This window comes from Bombina bombina, chromosome 1 (genome assembly GCF_027579735.1).
Source record: "Bombina bombina isolate aBomBom1 chromosome 1, aBomBom1.pri, whole genome shotgun sequence".
Taxonomy (NCBI): domain Eukaryota; kingdom Metazoa; phylum Chordata; class Amphibia; order Anura; family Bombinatoridae; genus Bombina; species Bombina bombina.
This window is the reverse complement of record NC_069499.1, coordinates 1,195,019,580-1,195,037,084: the sequence shown is the minus strand read 5'-3', so window position 1 is coordinate 1,195,037,084 and position 17,505 is coordinate 1,195,019,580. Positions and strand designations below refer to the sequence as shown.

The 17,505-nt window shown below is 40.6% G+C and overlaps 1 protein-coding gene across 2 annotated transcripts in view; it reads right to left on the bottom strand.

Moving 5' to 3' along the window:
• SGCA (sarcoglycan alpha) overlaps positions 1-16,102 on the bottom strand; it is a 190,014-nt gene extending 173,912 nt beyond the window's left edge. The window contains exon 1 of one of the 2 annotated variants that reach the window (XM_053700092.1): positions 16,036-16,102. In XM_053700092.1, the coding sequence (XP_053556067.1) occupies positions 16,036-16,066 (31 nt within the window). In that variant the 5' untranslated portion in view covers positions 16,067-16,102. Of the gene's footprint in view, positions 1-16,011 lie in introns of both variants that reach the window. The other variant, XM_053700094.1, reaches the window with a different exon arrangement.
• Between the last annotated feature and the right edge of the window lie 1,403 nt (positions 16,103-17,505).

Sequence of the window (17,505 nt, the reverse complement as noted above, 5' to 3'; positions counted from 1 at the left end):
TTGTTAAATAAAACAGAAAGAGCAGAGATTTGTCCCTTCAAGGAACTTGCAGACAAAACCTTATCCAAACCATCCTGAAGAAACTGTAGAATTCTAGGAATTCTAAAAGAATGCCAAGAGAATTTATGAGAAGAACACCAGGAAATGTAGGTCTTCCAAACTCGATAATAAATCTTTCTAGAGACAGATTTACAAGCTTGTAACATAGTATTAATCACTGAGTCAGAAAAACCTCTATGACTTAGTACTAAGCGTTCAATTTTCATACCTTCAAATTTAATGATTTGAGATCCTGATGGAAAAAAACGGACCTTGAGACAGTAGGTCTGGCCTTAATGGAAGTGGCCAAGGTTGGCAACTGGACATCCGAACAAGATCCGCATACCAAAACCTGTGTGGCCATGCTGGAGCCACCAGCAACACAAACGATTGTTCCATGATGATTTGGATATCACTCTTGGAAGAAGAACTAGAGGCGGGAAAATATAAGCAGGATGATAACACCAAGGAAGTGTCAGCGCATCCACTGCTTCCGCCTGAACATCCCTGGACCTGGACAGGTATCTGGGAAGTTTCTTGTTTAGATGAGAGGCCATGAGATCTATCTCTGGAAGACCCCACATCTGAACAATCTGAGAAAACACATCTGGATGGAGATACCACTCCCCTGGATGTAAAGTCTGACGGCTGAGATAATCCGCCTCCCAATTGTCTACACCTGGGATATGCACCGCAGAGATTAGACAGGAGCTGGATTCCACCCAAGCAAGTATCCGAGATACTTCTTTCACAGCTTGTGGACTGTGAGTCCCACCCTGATGATTGACATATGCCACAGTTGAGATATTGTCTGTCTGAAAGCAAATGAACGGTTCTCTCTTCAACAGGCCAAAACTGAATAGCTCTGAGAATTGCACGAAGTTCTAAAATATTGATTGGTAATCTCGCCTCTTGAGATTTCCAAACCCCTTGTGCTGTCAGAGATCCCCAAACAGCTCCCCAACCTGAAAGACTTGCTTCTGTAGTGATCACAGTCCCGGTTGGCCGAACAAAGGAAGCCCCTTGAACTAAACGCTGGTGATTTAACCACCAAGTCAGAGAGGGTCGAACATTGGGATTTAAGGATATTAACTGTGATATCTTTGTATAATCCCTGCACCATTGATTCAGCATACAAAGCTGGAGAGGTCTCATGTGAAAATGAGCAAAAGGAATCGTGTCCGATGCTGCAGTCATGAGGACTAAAACTTCCATGCACATAGCCACTGAAGGGAATGACTGAGACTGAAGGTGCCGACAGGCTGCAACCAATTTCAAACGTCTCTTGTCTGTTAGAGACAGAATCATGGACACTAAATCTATCTGGAAACCTAAAAAGGTGACCCTTGTCTGAGGAATCAAGAAACTTTTTGGTAAATTGATCCTCCAACCATGTTTTTGAAGAAACACTAGTTGATTCATGTGAGATTCTGCAGAACGTAAAGACTGAGCTAGTATCAAGATATCATCCAAATAAGGAAACACCGCAATACCCTGCTCTCTGATTACAACAATATCCGGAAATGACACACTTGCGTCACTAACGACGAAAACGTGTGTAAGGCTTCCGCGTCAACTACAATGCCAGAAATGACAAATTTGCGTCAACGGACGTACTTTTCGCGCCAAAAAAATTCTCGCGCCAAGAATGACGCAATAAAGTCTAGCATTTGGCGCACACCCACGGGCCTAATGCTGCCCACAATTTTTAAGAAAAAGTAGTCAATTTGAAAAAAGACTAAATCCCAGGTAAGAAAAAAATATTTCTTAATATGTTTATTTCCCAAATATGAATCTGCACAAGGAAATACATGAACCTGACTCATGGCAAATATAAGTACAATACATATATTTAGAACTTTATATAAATGCATAAAGTGCCAGACCATAGCTGGGGTGTCTTAAGTAATAAAAAACACACATACCAACCAAGACACCCATCCACATATAGCAGATAGCCAAACCAGTACTGAAACAGTTATCAGTAGAGGTAATGGTATATGAGAGTATATCGTCGATCTGAAAAGGGAGGTAGGAGATGAATCTCTACGACCGATAACAAAGAACCTATGAAATAGACCCCGTTAGGAAAATCATTGCATTCAATAGGTGATACTCTCTTCACGTTCCTCTGACATTCGCTGTACTCTGAGGGGAATCAGGGTTCAAAAAAAGCTGAGAAGCGCATGTCAACGTAGAAATCTTAGCACAAACTTACTTTACCACCTCCATAGGAACCAAAGTTTGTAAAACTGAATTGTGGGTGTGGTGAGGGGTGTATTTATAGGCATTTTGAGGTTTGGGAAACTTTGCCCCTCCTGGTAGGGTTGTATATCCCATACGTCACTAGCTCATGGACTCTTGCCAATTACATGAAAGAAAGGCAAACTTGCTAGTAAACTGGGTACTGGCAGACAGCTGCCAGTACCTAAGATGGCAGCCAATAGGTCAAGGGGTGAGGGATAAGGGCAGTTGGGGGTAGTGGGGGATCCTACACTTTATCTAAAATATATTTTTAAAAAAATCTTTTAAAAAACAAAACAAACTATTTTTATGCTGGCAGACTGTCTGCCAGTACTTAAGATGGCGGTGACAATTGTGAGGTGCGGGAGGGAAGAGAAATGTTTGAGGGGGGTCATGGAGGGATCAGAGGGTGGGATGTGTCAGGTGGGAGGCTGATCTCTACACTAAAGCTAAAATAATCCCTAAAAGCTACCTAATTAACCCCTTAACTGCTGGGCATAATACAAGTGTGGTGCGCAGTGGCATTTAGCGGCCTTCTAATTACCAAAAAGTAATGCCAAAGCCATAAATGTCTGCTATTTCTGAACAAAGGGGATCCGAGAGAAGCATTTACAACTATTTTTGCCATAATAGCATAAGCTGTTTGTAAAAATTTTCAGTGAGAAACCTAAAGTTTGTGAAAAAGTTAACAATTTTTTTATTTGATCGCATTTGGCGGTAATATGGTGGCATAAAATATACCAAAATGGACCTAGATCAATACTTTGGGTTGTCTACTACACTACACTAAAGCTAAAATTAACCCTACAAGCTCCCTGCAAGCTACCTAATTAACCCCTTAACTGCTGGGCATAATACAAGTGTGGTGCGCAGTGGCATTTAGCGGCCTTCTAGTTACCAAAAAGTAATGCCAAAGCCATAAATGGCTGCTATTTCTGAACAAAGTGGATCCCAGAGAAGCATTTAAAATCATTTGTGCCATAATAGCACAGTCTGTTTGTAAATAATTTCAGTGAGAAACCGAAAGTTTGTGAAAAAGTTAACGTTTTTGATTTGATCGCATTTGGCGGTAAAATGGTGGCATAATATATACCAAAATGGGCCTAGATCAATACTTTGGGTTGTCTACTAAAAAAAAATATATATTCATGTCAAGGGATATTCAGGGATTCCTGACAGATATCAGTGTCCCAATGTAACTTTTGCTAATTTTGAAAAAAAAATGGTTTTGAAATAGCAAAGTGCTACTTGTATTTATTGCCCTATAACTTGCAAAAAAAGCAAAGAACATGTAAACATTGGGTTTTTCTAAACTCAGGACAAAATTTAGAAACTATTTAGCATGGGTGTTTTTTAGTGGTTGAAGATGTGTAGCAGATTTTGAGGGTCAAAGTTAGAAAAAGTGTGTTTTTTTCCATTTATTCCTAATATTTTATATTTTTTTATAGTAAATTATAAGATATGATAATGCTATCTTTAGAAAGTCCATTTAATGGCAAGAAAAACGGTATATAGTATGTGTGGGTACAGTAAATGAGTAAGAGGAAAATTACAGCTAAACACAAACACCGCAGAAATGTAAAAATAGCCCTGGTTCTTAAAGGGACACTGAACCCATTTTTTTTTCTTTTGTGCTTCAGATAGAGTATGCAATTTTAAGCAACTTTCTAATTTACTCCTATTAGTAAATATTCTTCATTCTCTTGGTATCTTTATTTGAAAAGCAAGAATGTAAGTTTAGATGCCGGCCCATTTTGGTGAACAACCTAGTTTGTTCTTGCTGATTGGTGGATAAATGAATCCACCAATAAACAAGTGCAGTCCAAGGTACTGAACTTTCTTTTTCAAATAAAGTTAGCAAGAGAACGAAGAAAAAACAGAATTTATGCTTACCTGATAAATTACTTTCTCCAATGGTGTGTCCGGTCCACGGCGTCATCCTTACTTGTGGGATATCTCTTCCCCAACAGGAAATGGCAAAGAGTCCCAGCAAAGCTGGCCATATAGTCCCTCCTAGGCTCCGCCCACCCCAGTCATTCGACCGACGGACAGGAGGAAATATATATAGGAGAAACCATATGGTACCGTGGTGACTGTAGTTAGAGAAAATAATTCATCAGACCTGATTAAAAAACCAGGGCGGGCCGTGGACCGGACACACCGTTGGAGAAAGTAATTTATCAGGTAAGCATAAATTCTGTTTTCTCCAACATTGGTGTGTCCGGTCCACGGCGTCATCCTTACTTGTGGGAACCAATACCAAAGCTTTAGGACACGGATGAAGGGAGGGAGCAAATCAGGTTACCTAAACGGAAGGCACCACAACTTGCAAAACCTTTCTCCCAAAAATAGCCTCCGAAGAAGCAAAAGTATCAAATTTGTAAAATTTGGCAAAAGTGTGCAGTGAAGACCAAGTCGCTGCCTTACATATCTGGTCAACAGAAGCCTCGTTCTTGAAGGCCCATGTGGAAGCCACAGCCCTAGTGGAGTGAGCTGTGATTCTTTCAGGAGGCTGCCGTCCGGCAGACTCATAAGCCAATCGGATGATGCTTTTAAGCCAAAAGGAAAGAGAGGTAGAAGTCGCTTTTTGACCTCTCCTTTTACCAGAATAAACAACAAACAAGGAAGATGTTTGTCTGAAATCTTTTGTAGCCTCTAAATAGAATTTTAGAGCACGGACTACGTCCAAATTGTGTAACAAACGTTCCTTCTTTGAAACTGGATTCGGACATAAAGAAGGTACAATTATCTCCTGGTTAATATTTTTGTTAGAAACAACCTTAGGAAGAAAACCAGGCTTAGTACGCAAAACCACCTTATCTGCATGGAACACCAGATAGGGCGGAGAACACTGCAGAGCAGATAACTCTGAAACTCTTCTAGCAGAAGAAATTGCAACCAAAAACAAAACTTTCCAAGATAGTAACTTAATATCTATGGAATGTAAAGGTTCAAACGGAACCCCTTGAAGAACTGAAAGAACTAGATTTAGACTCCAGGGAGGAGTCAAAGGTCTGTAAACAGGCTTGATCCTAGCCAGAGCCTGAACAAATGCTTGAACATCTGGCACAGCTGCCAGTCTTTTGTGTAGTAAGACAGATAAAGCAGAGATCTGTCCCTTTAGAGAACTTGCAGATAATCCTTTCTCCAAACCTTCTTGTAGAAAGGAGAGAATCTTAGGAATTTTTATCTTATTCCATGGGAATCCTTTGGATTCACACCAACAGATATATCTTTTCCATATTTTATGGTAAATCTTTCTAGTTACTGGTTTTCTGGCCTGAACCAGAGTATCTATCACAGAATCTGAAAACCCACGCTTCGATAGAATCAAGCGTTCAATCTCCAAGCCGTCAGCTGGAGGGAAACCAGATTTGGATGTTCGAATGGACCCTGAACAAGAAGGTCCTGTCTCAAAGGTAGCTTCCATGGTGGAACCGATGACATATTCACCAGGTCTGCATACCAAGTCCTGCGTGGCCATGCAGGAGCTATCAAGATCACTGAGGCCCTCTCCTGATTGATCCTGGCTACCAGCCTGGGAATGAGAGGAAACGGTGGAAATACATAAGCTAGGTTGAAGGTCCAAGGTGCTACTAGTGCATCTACTAGAGTCGCCTTGGGATCCCTGGATCTGGACCCGTAGCAAGGAACCTTGAAGTTCTGACGAGACGCCATCAGATCCATGTCTGGAATGCCCCATAATTGAGTTATTTGGGCAAAGATCTCCGGCTGGAGTTCCCACTCCCCCGGATGGAATGTCTGACGACTCAGAAAATCCGCCTCCCAGTTTTCCACACCTGGGATGTGGATCGCAGACAGGTGGCAGGAGTGATCCTCCGCCCATTTAATTATTTTGGTCACTTCTTTCATCGCCAGGGAACTCCTTGTTCCCCCCTGATGATTGATATACGCAACGGTCGTCATGTTGTCTGATTGGAACCTTATGAATCTGGCCTTTGCTAGTTGAGGCCAAGCCCTGAGAGCATTGAATATCGCTCTCAGTTCCAGAATGTTTATCGGGAGAAGAGACTCTTCCCGAGACCATAGACCCTGAGCTTTCAGGGATTCCCAGACCGCGCCCCAGCCCACTAGACTGGCGTCGGTCGTGACGATGACCCACTCTGGTCTGCGGAAGCTCATTCCCTGGGACAGATGGTCCAGGGTCAGCCACCAACGGAGTGAATCTCTGGTCTTCTGATCTACTTGAATCATTGGAGACAAGTCTGTATAGTCCCCATTCCACTGTTTGAGCATGCACAGTTGTAATGGTCTTAGATGAATTCGTGCAAAAGGAACTATGTCCATTGCTGCAACCATCAACCCTACTACTTCCATGCACTGTGCTATGGAAGGACGAGGAACAGAATGAAGAACTTGACAAGTGCTTAGAAGTTTTGACTTTCTGACCTCTGTCAGAAAAATCCTCATTTCTAAGGAATCTATTATTGTTCCCAAGAAGGGAACTCTTGTCGACGGAGACAGAGAACTTTTTTCTATGTTCACCTTCCATCCGTGTGATCTGAGAAAGGCCAGAACGATGTCTGTATGAGCCTTTGCTTTTGACAGGGACGACGCTTGTATTAGAATGTCGTCCAAGTAAGGTACTACTGCAATGCCCCTCGGTCTTAGAACCGCTAGAAGGGACCCTAGTACCTTTGTGAAAATCCTTGGAGCAGTGGCTAACCCGAATGGGAGGGCCACAAACTGGTAATGCTTGTCCAGAAAAGCGAACCTTAGGAACTGATGATGTTCTTTGTGGATAGGAATATGTAGGTACGCATCCTTTAGATCCACGGTAGTCATAAATTGACTTTCCTGGATAGTGGGTAGAATCGTTCGAATGGTTTCCATCTTGAACGATGGTACCCTGAGAAATTTGTTTAGGATCTTCAAATCCAAAATTGGTCTGAAAGTTCCCTCTTTTTTGGGAACTACGAACAGATTGGAATAAAATCCCATTCCTTGTTCCTTTATTGGAACTGGGTGTATCACTCCCATCTTTAACAGGTCTTCTACACAATGTAAGAACGCCTGTCTCTTTATTTGGTTTGAGGATAAGTGAGACATGTGGAACCTTCCCCTTGGGGGTAGTTCCCTGAATTCCAGGAGATAACCCTGAGAAACTATTTCTAGCGCCCAGGGATCCTGAACATCTCTTGCCCAAGCCTGAGCAAAGAGAGAGAGTCTGCCCCCCACTAGATCCGGTCCCGGATCGGAGGCTACTCCTTCATGCTGTTTTGTTAGCAGCGGCAGGCTTCTTGGCCTGCTTACCCTTGTTCCAGCCTTGCATCGGTTTCCAGGCTGGTTTGGGTTGTGAGGTATTACCCTCTTGCTTAGAGGAGGCAGAATTAGAGGCCGGTCCGTTCCTGAAATTGCGAAAGGAACGAAAATTAGACTTATTTTTGGCCTTGAAAGGCCTATCTTGTGGAAGGGCGTGGCCCTTTCCCCCAGTGATGTCTGAAATAATCTCTTTCAATTCTGGTCCAAATAGAGTTTTACCTTTGAAAGGGATGTTAAGCAATTTTGTCTTGGATGAGACATCCGCTGACCAAGACTTTAGCCAAAGCGCTCTGCGCGCCACGATAGCAAACCCTGAATTTTTCGCCACTAATCTAGCTAATTGCAAAGCGGCATCTAAAATAAAAGAGTTAGCCAACTTAAGTGCGTGAACTCTGTCCATAACCTCCTCATATGGAGTCTCTCTACTAAGCGAGTTTTCTAGTTCCTCGAACCAGAAACACGCTGCTGTAGTGACAGGAACAATGCACGAAATGGGTTGTAGAAGGTAACCTTGCTGTACAAAAATATTTTTAAGCAAACCCTCCAATTTTTTATCCATAGGATCTTTGAAAGCACAACTATCTTTGATAGGAATAGTAGTGCGTTTGTTTAGAGTAGAAACTGCCCCCTCGACCTTAGGGACTGTCTGCCATAAGTCCTTTCTGGGGTCGACCATAGGAAATAATTTCTTAAATATAGGGGGGGAACAAAAGGTATGCCGGGCTTTTCCCACTCCTTATTTACTATGTCCGCCACCCGCTTGGGTATAGGAAAAGCGTCGGGGTGCACCGGAACCTCTAGGAACTTGTCCATCTTGCATAATTTCTCTGGAATGACCAAGTTGTCACAATCATCCAGAGTAGATAACACCTCCTTAAGCAGTGCGCAGAGATGTTCTAATTTAAATTTAAATGTCACAACATCAGGTTCAGCTTGTTGAGAAATTTTTCCTGAATCTGAAATTTCCCCATCTGACAAAACCTCCCTCATGGCCCTTTCAGATTGGTGTGAGGGTATGACAGAACAATTATCATCAGCGCCCTCCTGCTCTTCAGTGTTTAAAATAGAGCAATCGCGCTTTCTCTGATAAGTAGGCATTTTGGATAAAATATTTGCTATGGAGTTATCCATTACAGCCGTTAATTGTTGCATGGTAATAAGCATTGGCGCACTAGATGTACTAGGTTCCTCCTGTGTGGGCAAAACTGGTGTAGACACAGTAGGAGATGATGTAGTATCATGTTTACTCCCCTCATCTGAGGAATCATCTTGGGCAATTTCATTATCTGTGGCAGTACTGTCCTTACTTTGTTTGGACGCTATGGCACAATTATCACATAAATTTAAATGGGGAGACACATTAGCTTTCATACATATAGAACATAGCTTATCCGAAGGCACAGACATGTTAAACAGGCTTAAACTTGTCAACAAAGCACAAAAAACGTTTTAAAACAAAACCGTTACTGTCTCTTTAAATTTTAAACAGAAAACACTTTATTACTGAATATGTGAAAAAGTATGAAGGAATTGTTCAAAATTTCACCACAGTGTCTTAAAGCATTAAGAGTATTGCACACCAAATTTTAGAGCTTTAACCCTTAAAATAACGGAACCGGAGCCGTTTACAAATTTAACCCCTATACAGTCCCAGTTATAGCCTTTGCTGAGACCCAACCAAGTCCAGAGGGGAATACGATACCAATTGACGCCTTCTAGAAGCTTTTCCAGCAAATTTCAGATCCTCACACATGCATCTGCATGCCCTGCTCTCAAAAAACAACTGCGCAGTAATGGCGCGAAAATGAGGCTCAGTCTACAACTAGGAAGGCCCCCTGACTGGAAAAGGTGTCTAACATAGTGCCTGCCGTTTAATAAACGTTCCCCAAGTTTATAAATGCGAATTGTCAGCATAAATATGAATAAAATGCCCAAATAAAGCAATTGATTTAGCCCATAAAAATGTCTACCAGTTTTTTAGCCCATAATAAGCCCTTTATTCTGTTTGTTTGACTAAGAAAATGGCTTACCGGTCCCCATGAGGGGAAATGACAGCCTTCCAGCATTACATGGTCTTGTTAGAAATATGGCTAGTCATACCTTAAGCAGAAAAGTCTGCTAACTGTTTCCCCCAACTGAAGTTACTTCATCTCAACAGTCCTATGTGGAAACAGCAATCGATTTTAGTTACTGTCTGCTAAAATCATCTTCCTCTCACAAACAGAAATCTTCATCCTTTTCTGTTTCAGAGTAAATAGTACATACCAGCACTATTTTAAAATAACAAACACTTGATAGAAGAATAAAAACTACATTTAAACACCAAAAAACTCTTAACCATCTCCGTGGAGATGTTGCCTGTGCAACGGCAAAGAGAATGACTGGGGTGGGCGGAGCCTAGGAGGGACTATATGGCCAGCTTTGCTGGGACTCTTTGCCATTTCCTGTTGGGGAAGAGATATCCCACAAGTAAGGATGACGCCGTGGACCGGACACACCAATGTTGGAGAAATTGATAATAGGAGTATATTAGAAAGTTGCTTAAAATTGCATGTTCTATCTGAATCACGAAAGAAAAAAATTGGGTTCAGTGTCCCTTTAAGGGAAAGAAATTTAAAAATGGCCTTGTCCTTAAGGGGTTAAGGTAAAAGAGCTGTTTAACTTAGGGCAATGCCCTACAAAAGGCCCTTTTAAGGGCTATTGGTAGTTTAGCATTAGATTAAGGGGCTTTTTTATTTTGGGGGGCGATTTTATTTTCATAGGGATTAGGTTTAATTTGTTTATTTTTGATAATTTGGTTTATTATTTTATGTAATGTTAGAATTTTTTAGTTTTTGTAATCTTAGATTAATTTAATCTTGTTTTTTTTTATTTTTAAGTAATGTTAGCTTTTTTATTTTAATTGTTTGTAGCTTAGTATTTTTTAATTTAGGTAACTGGGGTTAATTTAGGGGTGTTAGGTTAGGGGGTGTTAAGTTAGGGGGCTTAGTAATTTAATTAGTTATTTTTGTTGTGGGGGATTGGCAGATAAGGGGTTAATAGATTTATTAGGTTTGTTGCGATGTGGGTTAATGGTGGAGTAGGGGTTAATAGGTTAATTAAGTTTATTGCGTTGGTGGGGGATCGCGGTTTAGGGGTTAATAGTTTTAATAGGTACTTTGCGATATGGGTGAATGGCGGATTAGGGTTAATAGTTTATTAAGGTATATTGCATTGTGGGGTGATGGCGGTTCAGGGGTTAATCACTTTATTAGGTATATAGCGTTGTGGGGGGTTGGTGGATTAGGGGTTAATCGGTTAATTAGATATTTTGCGATGTGAGTGTTGGTGGATTAGAGGTTAATATAGTTTATTAGTTATTGTGGTGGGGGTTGGCGGCTGACAGGTAGATAGATATTGTGCATGCGTTAGGTGTTAGTTACTATTTTAAGGGGGTTACGGTACTCACATACTCAGTGCAAGTTTTGCTGCGCCTGCCTATGTGTTGCGAGGAGAAAATGGAGTAAAATTTCTCCATTTTTGCCGCCTAAGTCCTTGCGCTGAATATGTGATACCGATTTGCGATGCGGTTCTATGTTAGCTTATGGGAGTAAAAATTGCGGGCGACGGGTGAAATATACGCACTGCATTTATATGCGGCGCCGTATATGTAATACCAAAAAAACACGTAAAAAATGGCGTAGCCGGCTTTTGCGGGTGACGCCACATATGTAATCTTGCCCCTCATTATTGCATTAGTACAGTACTCCTCCCCACAGCACAGCTCAGATTTAACCACTAGAGTTTTGTCCTCTGACTTCTGTCAGGCATCTGACTGGTCCAACAAAGGCCCCCAACTGCTGTTTTGTTAGGTGGTCTGTTTATTGTAATTACCAGTGTCATGTGGACCATAAAACACTATACACACACAAAAAGAAAGAAAACACAACTGTTACTGTAAAAGACAATGAGGTTGGACATAAATAAACACAGTGAGGATCCTATAGACCCTATGACCCTTCCATTACTCCTCTCTCAACAGGCAGCCTTTTCAGAATGTACAAAACCAACTAAACAGCTGCATCTGATAGCTATAATCAATTTGTGAATATTGTATTTACTGAAAAACTGTGATAAACTGAATCTACCCACTATATCTCATCTATCTTTATCATGGTCAGAGAAATTATTATTTTGTCTTGTTCATTACTCTTAGTCCAGTAAAAAAGTGAGTTGACCCACAATTACTTAAGCAATTCTAATTGTTTCAACACTTGCCCTGCACAACTTAGCAGACAACCTTTCAGCATGGTTATGGCTTCTCCAGAGCATGCGTGTTAGGAAAAAATCAGCCAGCCTAGCGGAGGCACAGGCACTTTGTAGAAAACATGCAGAGTGCTATGTAGATTAAGGTAGGTGCCTTATCTACCACCTTACCACATAGTTTTTATTTATTACAAGGAAAACAATGTTTACAGCGAATCTGCACTTATGTTAGCTCCTGTTATACCTCCCCCTTGCACACCTCTCCCAACAACGAAGAAAATGGTTAAAGGGAAAGAAAGGTCAAAAATAAAATCTGCATAGACGAATTTTAATTTGAAATAGAAGCATTTTTGCATCAGTTATAACTGGTTTTCTGCAGCATACGCACATATTTTTTGAGGGCCTGTGCACCAGTATTCAAACACCTCACCTTATCAGTGAGTCAGCAGTGGCTTGTATGACACAAATTATGTCTTCAGAAGCAATACACACTACTGACAGCTGTCTGAGCAAGTATGGTGTTTAAAGGACCAGACAACACAGTAGATTTGCTTAATCAACAAATGCAAGATAACAAGACAATGCAATAGCATTTAGTCTGAACTTCAAATGAGTAGTAGATTTTTTTTCTGACAATTTTAAAACTTGTCTTTTTCCACTCCCCCTGTACCATGTGACAGCCATCGGCCAATCACAAATGCATACACACTTATTCTTGCACATGCTCAGTAGGAGCTGGTGAATCAAAATGTTTAAATATAAAAAGACATTTTGTTAATAAAAGTAAATTGGAAAGTTGTTTAAAATGGCATGCTCTATCTGAATAATGAAAGTTTAATTTTGATTGTGTGTCCCTTTAATTACTGGTGCATTGGCTCCCACAGGATGTGTGTGTATGCCTCAGAAAAACAGTCATCATTTTTATTAGAAGCATTTTTGCTAATGGAAGTATATAGCAAAAATGCTTCTATTTCAAATTGAAATGCAACCATACACATTTCAATTTTGACCTTTCTATCTCTTTAGGGAACATACTTAAACGGATATAAAACCCAAAAATGGGCCGGCTCCTAAGCTTACATTCCTGCTTTTTCAAATAAAGGTTCAAAGAGAATGAAGAAAGTTTGATAATAGGAGCAAATTAGAAAGTTGCTTAAAAGTACATGATCTATCTGAATCACGGAAAAAAAACATTGAGTTTTATACCTAGGAATGCTCAGAAGCAGCAATGCACTAATGAGAGCTAGCTGGTTATTGGTGACTGCTCATATATGCCTCTTGTCATTGGCTTGCCCAATGTGCTCAGCCTGCTCCCAGTAGTGCATTGCTGCTCTTTTAACAAAGAATACCAATAGAACAAAGCCAATTTGATATTTGAAGTAAATTGTATGCTCTCTCAAGAAAGAAAAAGAAAGATTGGGATTCATGTCCCTTTAATATATATAAATATATATATGCATAATCTGGTTGTTTAATTCAGTTATGATCATTGCATGCCAACTTGTTGCCACATCGGATAAATTATAACGTCATATATTTTCTGTGTAGCATACACTATATGGCAAAATGTATGTGGACACCCCTAATAATTATTGAGTTCAGGTTTCAGCCACACCCAGGTGCATAAAATCCAGCTCATAGGCATGAAATCTCCATAGACAAAGATTGGAAGTACAATGGGTTTAATTGAAGAACTCAGTGACTTTAAATGTGGCACTGTCATAGGATGCCCCCTTTGCCACAAGTCAGTTTGTGAAATTTCTGCACAACTAGATCTGCCCTGGTCAACTCTAAGTGCTATTGTTATGAAGTGGAAGTGTCTAGGAGCAACAACAGCCACAAAGAGGTAGACCATACAAACTCACAAAGCAGGGCTGCTAAGTGCTGAATCACATAGCAAGTAAAAATGGTCTATCTGTTACATCACTCACTGCAGAGTTCCAAACTGTCTCTGGAAAAAACATCAGCACAAGAACTGTCCGTCAGGTATTTCATGAAATCAGTTTCCACGGCCAAGCGGCAGGATAGAAGAGTGTTATTTACACCATTTCAGCCAATGCTTGGCATCGTCTGGAATGGTGTAAAGAACAACCTCACTTGAATCAGGAGCAGTGGAAGCGTGTTCTCCCGAGCGATGAATCAAGCATCACTATCTGACAGTGTGATGGAAGAATCTAGGTGTGATGGATGACAGAAGAACGCTACCTACCAGAATGCATAATAGTGCCTACTGTAAAGTTTGGTGGAGGATGGATAATGGTATATGGCTGGTTTTCAGGGTTTGGCTTTAAGATGACCCTTTACTGGAACTAAGACATTTTAGACAATTGGGTGCTTTCAACTTTGTGGCAACAGTTTAGGGAAGGCATTTTCCTGTTCTAGCATGACAGTACCCCTGTCACCCCCATAAAGACTTGGTTTGACGAGTTTGATGTGGAGGAACTCCAGTGACCTGCACAGAGTCCTGGTGTCAATCCCAATTGAACACCTTTGAGATTAATTGCAATATCAATTGTGAGCCAGACCTTCTCACCCAACATCAGTGCCTAAACTCACAAATGGTGGCAAAAAGGTAGTGTGGGGGACAATTCCATATTATGCCTATAGTTTTGGAATGGGATGTCCAACAAGTTCATATAGGTGTGATGGTCAGGTGTCTACATACTTTTGGCAATTTAGTGTATGAAGGTAAACCCTCAGCATACAACAAAACAACAGAAGGTGAGAACTTAAATAAGGAATTTCAACATTAAGTCTATGGAAAGTGTTAGAGAGGCTAGATCAGAGAGTTAGACAGTTATAAAGTACAGAGGTCAGAAATCTATAGAGGAAGGGGACAGAGAGATCAGGTAAATACAGCAATAAGGAAAAGAGAATTTATAGAAACCAGAGAGTGGAAGTGATAACATACAAAATATGTTTGGCCAAATGTTAGATTAATAGTTGCTAACCAGCAGACTTTGAGACACTATAGTTTACCATATATCGAGTTATCTTTCTCTGTAGCTTTTCCACTTTCTCTCTCCTCGTCTTATCCCATAATTTTTATTTCCTATTTTTCTTGTTCCATCCTTTTCCCTTATTTTCTTACATCCCTATTTGGGAGTTCTAACAGAGGTTGCCACAAAGCTGAACCTGTGGATCAATGCTGAAGGTTGTTACAGATGGGGCATTATCTTTTTCTGACACTTATTCTGGTTTTCTTATTTAAATTCCAATTTTGCCCCATTTACCTCTCCCATTGTCCGGCTAGAGCACCTGAAATATAAAAAGGGACTACAATGCCTACTTCTGCCAGATGACACCTTTGAGAATTGATACTCCAACCTATCACAACCCCTGCATATGCAATTATAAACATAAGAGGCTGCTGCATTATTACTTGAAGCCACACTAATATGTAAATATAAATAAAAGTACAACCACGCATGCCACAAATATATATTCTAAACCACAACAGTGGCATCAAGAAAAAATAAATTAGTTTTACATGAGTGTATTTTCATTTGGCAAATACACACCATTGCTTTAAATACGATTCATGCTTTCTTTAATTAAATACACACATAAATAGCTCCCAGTAACCAAAAATACATCACAATTACCAGCCGGGGGACCCTGTGACACAGAGCATTTAGTTAAAGCACATGAGAGTAGACAGAGAAGTCATTCTTAGACTTATATGAAATCCCTAAGTTATTTTCTTTACTAATGAAGGTTTAGGGAGATATGGAAAGGAAATTCAATAACATTTTATGAAAGGAAAAATGAAATGACCTGGGATTTAAGATGATGGCACAGCTTTTGGATTCTATCATTCTAATCGTTATGGAATAAGCAGTTTAAGGGACAAAATAGAAGGGGATTGATTGTGAAGTGAGATACAAAGTATATAGAGCAGGAGAGAGTGAAACTATAAGGGGGTTAGAGTGAGAAGAGATATGATATATACAGTACATTCCGATCTAATAGAAAGGAAGATAAAGTAGTTAAACTCCTACAAGATATTAAAAATGGAGAGTGAACTAAGTGGGGGAAAATAGAGAAAGCAGTCACAGGGGAGGTGCAGGAAGCCACAGAGAAAGGGTAGCACAGGGTTTCAGTGAAAAGAAAGCTTCTGGTATATGGTAAACAGAGATTGGCCACAAGCAATGACTATTAACAGACAATGTAGGGATTATACAGGAAACACACACATACACATGCATTATAGCTGGGACCTGCCTGTCAGGAGAACCACTCTCTGAGATGCCATGTCTGCTGTGACTGGGATAGGGACAGAGTGATAGGGACAGCTGGGGGGGGGGGTGCATGAGAGGGGGAGAGCAAAGTGTCAGATATGGAGAGGCACTCCAAAAAAGTATAAGCACAAACAGAAGGCAGGGAAACACTGAGCAAAACATGTGTGAAACCTCTTCTCTTTACTAACTAACCCCCAATGTTTTCTGATCTTGCGTACACCCTCCAACCCTGTCACTTCTGCCTATCTTCCCATCCTTCTGCCATCAAAACCCCTACGCTGCTCTTCTACCAACACCCCCCCCCCCCCAACTACTTTCTGATTGGATTCACCACCCACATGGAGATTACATGAAAATCACTTGACAGTGACTGTGTCCTCAGGCAATGTGACATTAACCTGCATGTGACCTAAAACAGGATCTATGGGGCGGGAGACAATGTCAGGGGCAATGGAGAGAAAGCATGGGAGAAATGGTGAAGAAGGGGGTTAGAGGGTGAGTTGTGATGTAATATTATGAGAGATTGGTGGGGGAAAGAAGAGAAAATGAAGGAGGGGAGAGGATAAGGGATAAGAGAGCTGGAAATGTGATGTGTGGAGACAATGAAAACAGGATGAGGGTGGGGGGGAGCACAGGTATAGGTAACAATAGATGGACAGAGAAAGAGTGAAGGAGATAAAATAGAATTAGGACAAGAGAGGAGATTGGATCATCAGGTTTATTTGAAAACGTACAAACAGGCAGAGTATGACTGGGGAAAAGGATGTGTGAAAAGGAGGAAAGAATCAGACAGTAGAAGGATCATATGATTAGCAATAAAACACAGAGCAGGGGTTATAGGAATACAAGGGATATAGGGATACAATGGATATAGGAATGAATACAGGGGATATAAGGATGAATACAAGGGATATAGGAATACAGGGGATATAAGGATGAATACAAGGGATATAGGGATACAATGGATATAGGAATGAATACAGGGGATATAAGGATGAATACAAGGGATATAGGAATACAGGGGATATAGAGATACAAGGGATATAGGAATGAATACAGGGGATATAGGGATACAATGGATATAGGAATGAATACAGGGGATATAAGGATGAATACAAGGGATATAGGAATACAGGGGATATAGAGATACAAGGGATATAGGAATGAATACAAAGGATATAGGGTTGGATACAAAGGATACAGGAACACAGGGGATATAGGAATACCAGGGATATAGGGATGAATAAAAGGCATATAGGGATGAATACAAGGGATATAGGAATACAAGGGATATAGGAATGAATACAAGGAATATAGGAATACAAAGGATATAGGGATGAATACAAGGGATATAGGAATACAAAGGATATAGGGATGAATACAAGGGATATAGGAATGAATACAAGGAATATAGGAATACAAAGGATATAGGGATGAATCCAAGGGATATAGG